Source organism: Elephas maximus, chromosome 13, assembly GCF_024166365.1.
Source record: "Elephas maximus indicus isolate mEleMax1 chromosome 13, mEleMax1 primary haplotype, whole genome shotgun sequence".
NCBI lineage: Eukaryota > Metazoa > Chordata > Mammalia > Proboscidea > Elephantidae > Elephas > Elephas maximus.
Genome location: NC_064831.1, coordinates 11,854,966 through 11,864,320, shown reverse-complemented (window position 1 = coordinate 11,864,320; position 9,355 = coordinate 11,854,966). Strand labels below are relative to the sequence as shown.

At 37.8% G+C, this 9,355-nt stretch overlaps 1 protein-coding gene across 1 annotated transcript; it reads right to left on the bottom strand.

The window, feature by feature from the left end:
* Positions 1–4,622: 4,622 nt before the first annotated feature.
* Positions 4,623–5,582, bottom strand: LOC126057286 (olfactory receptor 6F1-like). The gene has a single exon (XM_049852801.1). It carries the CDS (start codon positions 5,580–5,582, stop codon positions 4,623–4,625), a length of 960 nt encoding a protein of 319 aa, XP_049708758.1.
* Positions 5,583–9,355: the final 3,773 nt, after the last annotated feature.

Below are 9,355 nucleotides of genomic sequence, written 5' to 3'. Positions count from 1 at the left end.
GTGCATAACGGGTAACCATATTGATGCCACGGGTAGTAATCAATTCGATGGCAGGAATCTGTATCTGTAAAAGTGGTGTGGAGGTGGTGTCTGACCTCCTCTAGTTTTAAGAGAGAGAAGGTGAATCAAGATCAATAGCCCAAGGCTGATTTCTATGAGGCAGAGCTCAGAAATGTCTCCTCTCTCCACCATCTTTATCAATTCTGACACCAGCTGTCCTTTCCGCAGCACTCTCTACTTATCCACTGAGTTTGATAATTCATTGTAATGGCCACACAAAACTCACAGACAATACGATCATGGGGTTTATGAAGGAAGTAACAGGTTACAGTTCAGGTTCAGGAACACTCAGGATACAGGTCTTCCATCAGGGCAGCCTCTTCTCAGCTGTGCCTGAAAGTATGCTTTTCTCTGGGCTCCTTGGCCTCTGCCCTGTTCAGGGAAGTGTTACACGCTCTCTCAGCCTTGTCCAGAAGTGCCCAAAGGCACCTACTCCTCCATTACCCTCAGCCCAAAGGCGATTGGCTCTTGCTCTGTGAGTCAGCAAACCTAGCTCCATCAAGTGCCTAGAGGCACCCACTCCTCCGGCAACCCTCCTGCCCAAGGGTCCTCAGCTTTCTCACTCTGCGGGCCGTGAAGCCCACTGCACCATCTTTTGCTGGTCTCTCCTCCCAGACTCACTTGCTACCATTTCTCTGCCACCGCTTCTCACTGTCTGCAGTGTTACCGCTCTGTCTTGGTCTCCTGGTTCCAGGAGTTTCTCGGTGCAGAGATCCCCGATCCAAAGGACATGTTAAGCTCTTGGCTCTTCTTCCTTGGTGGTGGTGAGATCCTCTCATTCCCGCCTCTGAGTTGGCTCATTTTAAGCCCAACAGGATGACAAAACTGGCTGATTCCTTTGTTAGTGTTTCATAGACCTTGTTTGCATGATCCCCACCAGTTGCTTGGGTGAAAGTTACTAGACTGTGGGAAGGAAGCCCACACCAAAGTGATCCATCGCACCACACTATCGATATTATATGTAAGATATTTTCAATTATATTGTTAGAAATAAAATAAAATAACATGAATTAAATAACTAAACAAATTTGAGTGAAAGGTATCTGGTGATTGGAAGAAGATGGTTTATATAGCTTTGAGTTTTCTGTTAATGGGGCCAGGGAACCTTCTTTAGGAAAGCTGTGCCTGAGGCCAGGCCCTGAAGGAAGAGCGTCACAGCCTGCTAGCTGGGGCAGGGAATAGGCAGCAAGTGCAAAGGCTTATGGGGGATGGGCATGGCAGGGATACAGTGGTAAGGCAATCTAGTTTGGATTTTGGTCTGACACCAAGACAGAGCAAGGAGATAAGAGAGGGCGAGGCCAGGCAGGTTTTCTAGGTTGAGACGAGCAATTTAGTTTTATACTTAAAGCAAGGCAGAAACATTGATGTTTTCTAAGCAGAAAAAATATATGATCTGATGTGCAGCTTAAAAGTTTCACTCTGGTTATGGCCTGAAGGACTATTTGGAAAGTGTCATGAGAGGAAATGGGCAGACCCTTGAGAAAACACCGTGGTATCCCAAATACTGATATGCATAGAGGGCCTTGCAGTATTGGCTCTGAAGACGGAAGTATGTTGATGCATCGCAAAAGAAGTTGGTAGCAAAAATAAAAAGAACCGGTAATGGATTGGCTATGAAGAGCAATGGGGTAGGAGACGTCATGGTAGTCTAAGATGCCTGGCTTTCCAACATAAATGGATGCAGAACCATTACATAAAATATTACTTTTTTTTCCTTTAAGGGTGGTAAAATAAAGCTGAATTTAAATTTATATATGATGAGTTTTACTGCTAAAGCTTGTTTTCACAAGCAAATAACCAGTGATACAGATACTTTCCATGGAAATTCATTACAACTGCATTTTCAGTAACACATGAACACAAATTTACATTCAAAATATAAATACCATTTATTTTAATAAATTTATACTACTGAATAATATATGTACAAACAAACCAAATATATGTTGTTTTAATTACTAACATGTTAAGTTCCTTAAATAATCATAAAAGGTAACTTTACATACACAGCCATCCCAGCTGATGAAAATGTACGTACTGAAGTATTGTCAAGGTTTAGAAAACAGCCTGTAAATAAATATTGTCCTCTTTAAAAATTATCTCCTGTCCTCTTTATATTTTTCAAATTTACTTCAAGTACTGTCCTAGTTTTATAATCAAATGAAAGAAAGTGTTCTCTGACACTACTTTGACTCCCTTTATCATCAGTCTTTTCACTGACTAGTGTTTGCATTTTGTCTCTTGCTGCTATTTTATGGCGATCTCCAGCAGCGTGCATTCTGCCATTCAGGATTTTCTGCAGTAATACAGCCTGCCTATAAAAATATGATAATTATTGTCATTACCACATTTACCTCTTTCTAGGGAAATCACTCTCATCATATTTATTGCATTTTTAATATGGATCTAAGAATTTTCAAAAATAAAATATCAGGACTAAATGAATGAATGGGACAACCACGTTTATTTACTCAAAACCACCCACACTCAAAACTACCCACATGATTAGTTTTTTCCCTTGCCAAGAAGGAAAACCAGTTACAGGTTTGGGAAGGATGGAGTGACAAAAAGAAGTCCAAGTTAGATATGCATACATTAACATACTTCCCCCAAGGACTCAGATTTTTGAAAAATCACTGCCATTTATGAGTTAAGAAAATTTCCCTTTATTTGGAAAGGCACACGGAAAATGCTGTGCTCTGAAACAGAGTACTTCACTATTATTGTAATATTTTGTAGATACCTTTTGAAATTCTGATGGAAGTGGAGGGATTAGGAAAGATGTCACATGGTGTAGTTTCACAACGACAGGTAAAGATAATTTTGAGAAGAGCATCCATGAAAGTGTATCACTTTAAAAATAAAAACCAATTAGGAACTTAGGAAAGTTTTGTATTTTAGTTTTCATGTATTCCAGAGAATCATATGTCAAAATTTAAACTAAGAAAATTTTCAAATATTGGCAGGCTCTTGATTTCATTGTATTCTCTTGTCGTTAAAAAATAATATTTAAAATATTCATTGCTTAAAATACTGCTTCTCACAATTTAATGTGCATGCCAGTCACCTGGGGATATCTTTTAAAAGTAGGTTCTCAATCAGTGAGAATGAGGAGGTTTGGGTAAGGCTTGAGATAGCACTTTCTAACGAGTTCCCAGATGATGCTAAGGATGCTGGTCCAAGGCTCACACCTTGAACAGCAGAAGGTTTAGGAGGCAATCAAGTGGAAATATTCTTCCCTAAACTACCAAACTCATAGGGTCACTATGAGTCGGAATCGACTCGACAGCAGTGGGTTTGGTTTTTGTTTTTGTAAACTACCAAAATACATTGAAAATGTTAAAGCTTCATCTTTCATATAGGAAGGGGGTACACAGCAATGGAAAACCAGTTGTAGTTTTTTGTTTTGTTTGTTTTTCCTCTAAATTGAATTCATTTCTGTTGAATTAATTGGCTACTCAGATATTGTATAGAATCTAAGAGTATTCATCTTAATTTTACCATGTTAATTAGATATCTCATTTTTGTACTACCGTGTTTTAAGTTTTTTTTCTTTTTCTTTTTTCCTCCACTTTTTAACCATATCGGAAACCCCGGTGGCATTGTGGTTAAAAGCTACGTCTGCTACCCAAAAGGTGGGCAGTTCAAATTCACCAGGCACTCCTTGGGAACTCTATGGGGCAGTTCTACTCTGTCCTATAGGGTCACTATGCATTGGAATTGACTTGACTGCCATGGGGTTTGGTTTTGGTTCTTATTAACCATATTGCCCTTGCTAACATGTGGAAATCCATCATAGGAGCTCACTTATTCATGGTTGCATATTACCCATTGTAATAATCCTGAATATCTGATATTTTAAAAATTATTTGTCTAATAAAACCCTTCAGAAATATTTACATTTATAATTAAATCAAAATTAACACCTAAGAATAAACAAAACCAAACCCATTGCTGTCAAGTCGATTCTGACTCATAGTGACACTGTAGGACAACTAGATCTGCCCCATAGGGTTTCCAAGTCTGTAATGTTTAAGAAAGCAGATGGCCACATCTTTCTCCCACAGAGCAGCTGGTGGATTTGAACCTCAGAAATTTTGATTAGCAGTTGAGTGCTTTAACCACTGCACCACCAGGGCACCTATGCCTGAAAATAGTGCTCCATACATTTTCATTGGGTAAGTACAGTTTTGAGGTACAAAGTGGTTAGCTTTTATTAGCCCATCTACCAGATGGAGGAACACTGTTTCATATAGCAGAGTTTTTCTTTTTTTTTGGTACGTGGTTACTATTAAGGTGTAAATTATGCAAACATTAAACTTATATATTGTATGGAAGTATTCCAGTCTGTTTTTCAATTGTGAGTGCCTTGTGCAGGGACATTGCATTTTAGCATTCTTAAACACAGTAAGTATAGAATATCTTTTTGAATACCATCCAAACATAACCTAAAGCTTGGAGAGCTGTTCATTTTATATAGTAACAGTTTCATAATATATTGTCAGTATTTACAATTTACAAATGTATTTTTAGAATTTGTTCTCAATTGCTCACTTTGAAAACTAAAAATCTTGCATGTTTCTGGCCCAGAGCAATCTCTTTCGTGCTAGAGTTGTCCTGAAAGCTTTCTTCACATCTTTGTTTCTCAGTGTGTAGATGAAGGTATTTACCAATGGGGTGACCACACAGTAGAATACTGACACCACTTTGCCGATGGTGAAGTTGTACTTGGCTGGAGGGTGAACATACGCAAAGATGATGGTGCCATAATAGATAGAGACCACAGTGAGGTGGGAGGCACAGGTAGAAACAGTTTTCTTCTGAGTTTCCCAGGAAGACAGTCTTATTATTGTGAACACAATGTGTCCATAGGAATACATAGTGAGAAGGAAAGAACTTAGAATCACGACAGAGGTACATGTGTAGCCCAAGGCCTCCACCAAGAATGTATCTGAGCAAGACAGTTTGAAAATGGGATCTGAGTCACAGAAGAAATGATTGATCTTCTGGGGGCCGCAAAAGTTGAGATAAGAGACGAGTACGGTAGGTAGGAGTGGGGCAATGAAGCCTCCAATCCAAGATCCAGCTGAAAACCACAGGCAAATCTGAAGACTCATGAGGAGTGAGTGGTGAAGAGGGTTGCATATTGCCAGGTACCTGTCATAGGCCATCACTGCCAGCAGGATGCACTCAGTAGCCCCCATGGAGAAAAAGAAGTAGTACTGGGTTATACAACCAGAAATGGAGATGGTCACAACCTGTGAAAGGCAGGTAGGCAGAAGTTTAGGTACGGTTGCCGTAGTATACCAGATCTCCAGGAAGGATAAGTTTCCTAAGAAAATGTACATGGGTGTCTGGAGTGTGGAATCCATCAGAACAATGAAAATGATGAGTGTATTTCCCACGAGGGAGAGTAGGTACACAATGAGAAACACGACAAATAATGTGAGCCTCAGTTGGGGAATAGCAGAAAACCCAAGAAAGATGAACTCCCTTACTGTCGTCTGGTTTGTCACATCCATATTTCATCTTCTCTCATCTGGAATGAATTAACAAGCCCAGGAGGTGGAAGATAAGCAGGAGCAAGATTCAGATCTTCTCTTATCTAACAATGATAATTAAAACAAAACAAACAAAAAAGTTAATCAATTCTAACTCATGGCAACCCATGTGTGTCACGGAAGAACTGTGCTCCACAGGATTTTCAGTGGCTGATTTTTCAGCAGTAAACAGACTTTTCATGTGAGGTACCTTTGGGTAGATTCAAACCAACAACCTTTCAATAGTAGCCAAGTGCTTAATCATTTTTGCCACCCAGTGACTCCTCAAATGATAATAAAACCAAACCAAACTCACTGGAGAGTTGATTCTAACTCATGAAGACCCCATATGTACAAAGTAGAACTGCTCCACAGAGTTTTCTTGGTTGTAGTCTTTATGTAAGCAGATTTCCAGGCATTTCTTTCACAGAGTTGGGGAGTGGGTTTGAACCTCCACACCCTCAGTTGGCAGTCAAGGGCAAATGGTTTTTGCCATCCAGAGACCTCCCCCAATGGCAATAGACCCCTACTAGTAACAGAAAATAATGGCTGACAAAAAATGATTGACACTTTTATAAACATTTTATATGGATTATCTTGCTTTCTTTTCAAAATAAAGCTACCAGGTAAATATGCATGAAGAATATAAGGAAGAAACTGAGGGAGTATGTAGCTTTACCAAGGTTATATCACTGTAAAGTTGGTGTGCCAAGTTTTGAATCCAGACAGGTTGATTTAAAAATCACAGTCCACGCTGATACATAAAATGTGGTTAGGTGGAAGAAAATGGCATTGTCCCATTACTGAGAAATTCTGGTCTGAGAGATTAGAAGATTATGGAGAAACCAAGAGCACCATGCAGATTGAAAACCAGTGGAGTGGGGGCCTCCCAGGCTGGAGTGTCTCAGTTACACAAGATGCTGTGTTGAAACAAAGGCGTACTTGCCATTTTAACTTCATAACCCTTGATTTATGTTATCACTTACATTTTAGAGGGCGATCCATACACGGATAAATACTATTTCCAGAAAATCAAATAGAGGGTAAGATTCAAAATCTGTGTGAAAGGTATTTTGTTTTTAGATATTCTGTTAACTTCCCTAATATTCAGCTTGTTTGTTTTTAGAACTAATATGAACAGTCAGACAAAAAATGTTAAAAAAAAGTGTCAGAAATCTTGTCATTAGAGAAAGCATGAATTCTCTTTGGATGTTTTACAATAGGTATGCTTTTGTGTCAAAATATTCAGATAATAAGTGTAAAGTGAAAACTTTTCTTGACATTTGTAATAGAAATGTCTGTAGAGATGTAAAATATTTTATATATATATATATTTTTAAATCCTACAATAGAGACATAAACTTGAAATTGTCTCTATCACAATGGAAAGAACATCTGAATAAAACATTGATTCAATTGTGTTCACACCTACGCATTTCCGGATTTAAACTTTATGGAGGTTTTAAATCATAAAATTCTATTAAGGGAAAAAAAAATAGGTATCATACCAAAATATCTATAATCCCTGTGGTGCACTTTCAATAAAGTAGGAAAATTTCAAGATATATGTCTCAGAAATTATTAGTTACATCTCATTAAAATGTCAAGTAATGTTAGTGTGGTCAGGAGACATCTTGGTTGTATCACAAGACCAACTTTTAGGTATTAATTGCTTTAAAATACTAGGGATTTCACAATAGTTCTCTGAGTAACAAAAATAAAATTGTACCTTTTGCTGTCAATACCTCTATTCAAAACAGATTTTGAAGAATACTATGACTAGCATTCTACATAGAATTTATAATTTAAGAAAACTGCTTGCATAAAACAGCTTGGACGGTATTTTAAAAATATTTTCCTGATTTGATCATCTGGTTTCTTAAGAAAGAAACTTTTGTGCTTATGTTATTCATGTAATACCAAGGATCCAAGCTGTTTCTTACTTCCTTTATGAAAGGACTGCCATGTGGTTACTTTTCTCCTAAGATTAAAAAAAAAAAAGCAACTTTAAATATTTGGGAACACTACAACTAGAGCTGTGAAACAGGTTCACATCTCCATCACCACAAAGAGACTCTCCCTCCTTTTTTTCTAAGACATCATGCTTTCCTAATTCTGTCTTTGTCAGAATTAGTTACAGGCTCTGTAACCATGTTTAACCTAAATAAATCAATAGTTTTACCAAAAAAAAAAAAACATAAAAAATGCATAAGCTTACAATAATTTGTATATATTTTGTGGGTTTAATTTTAAAATTACAATAATTCTCTCCATATGCCAAAGTGAATGTCTGAGGATGTACATTACACCAGACTACAGAACTTATAAACACTGTTGTGTAATTATTTGGCTTACCCTTCCATTACTCTCTAGACAAGTGTAAAACAGCAGGGATAATATCTTCCCAGGTATACTCACAGCCTATATTCTGTTTTGTTACACGTCAGAAATGAAATGTTATTAGTTAAATTTCCTTATAGACTCTTCTTTTCAGGAAGGCTATGTATTGAAGCTTGAACTGCATTCCATTGAATCATAAGGGATATAAACTATTTCCCACCACTAATTGCTCCATATCCTTTAATGTTGATGCTATGACATTGGCTGTCACGTGGCAGCTATGCTGTAGAAAAACACCAAATTCCCTGTTTTTCTTTCAGACATTTAGTGTTTCCTTTGGCTGGAATGCAGGAAATCACAGCCTGAGATCCCCTTTGTGAGAGGTGTGTTTATGAGTTCATCATCTTGGAACCCTGGAAAGCTGACCTGTACCTGGAGACACCCATTCTAGCTCCCTGAAGACTTTTTTTTTTTTTTGGCAAGGATCAGAGAGCTCCCCCCAGGACAAAAGGAAGAGCAAAGAGACTGTGGGAGGTATTAGCAATGTTTCCACAGCAACAGAAGGAACATCCTAGGGGGCTTCATTAGCTACCACTGTCCACAGTGTTTACCTTTAAAAACAATAAGTTTGTAGAATAGTGTCCTTCAGTATTCAGCCACCGCAAGCACAGCCGGAGAACTGCAGTCATTAACGTATCAGGTACAAACTGGATCATCATTGTAAAGTCTTTGTTTACAATAATAGAGCTACAAATACATTAAAAAAAAAGTCCTGGTGGATTCAAACTGCCAACCTTTTGATTAACAGCTGTAGCACTTAACCAGTATGCCACCAGGGTTTCCGCAAATACATATGTATCATAAATATATACTTATTTATATTTGTATGCACACATATCATCTCCATGCTGGATTGTCACCATTTATAACAAAGAACTAAGAAAGCATTTACTGAGATCTCCCTGTGTGTGGAGAGCAAGGCTGCACACTATAGTAGATACCAAGGTCGAGCCATTAAACAAAGGGTTTACATCCAGGAGCGCAGTGAATATGTGGAGTGCATGAAAAACCAATAGACTTTATCATCAGCTTAAGGGAGATAATCACAATATAAAAGGCTGAATAAAATAGATTTAGATGATACCTACATATGTTCACTAATACAGAAACTTAGAATAAATTAGAGTTTGTTAAAAGTACTCAAGGGGAAAACACAAAGCTGTCATTCAACACATGGTTTTGGGAAAACAGGTTAGCCCACATATAAAATAAAACAAAAGCTCAGTTCTTATGCACAAAATCCAAATAGATAAAACATTTATGAATTAAAGAGAGATATTTTATTATAAACCAGAGGTGATCAATGAGGAAATGCAAGACACCAGGAGATATTAGAAATTGTACGGTGGAAGTTT

Excerpts from the sequence above, each read along its gene's own strand:
- LOC126057286 (XM_049852801.1), bottom strand. The coding sequence starts at position 5,582 with ATGGATGTGACAAACCAGACGACAGTAAGGGAGTTCATCTTTCTTGGG.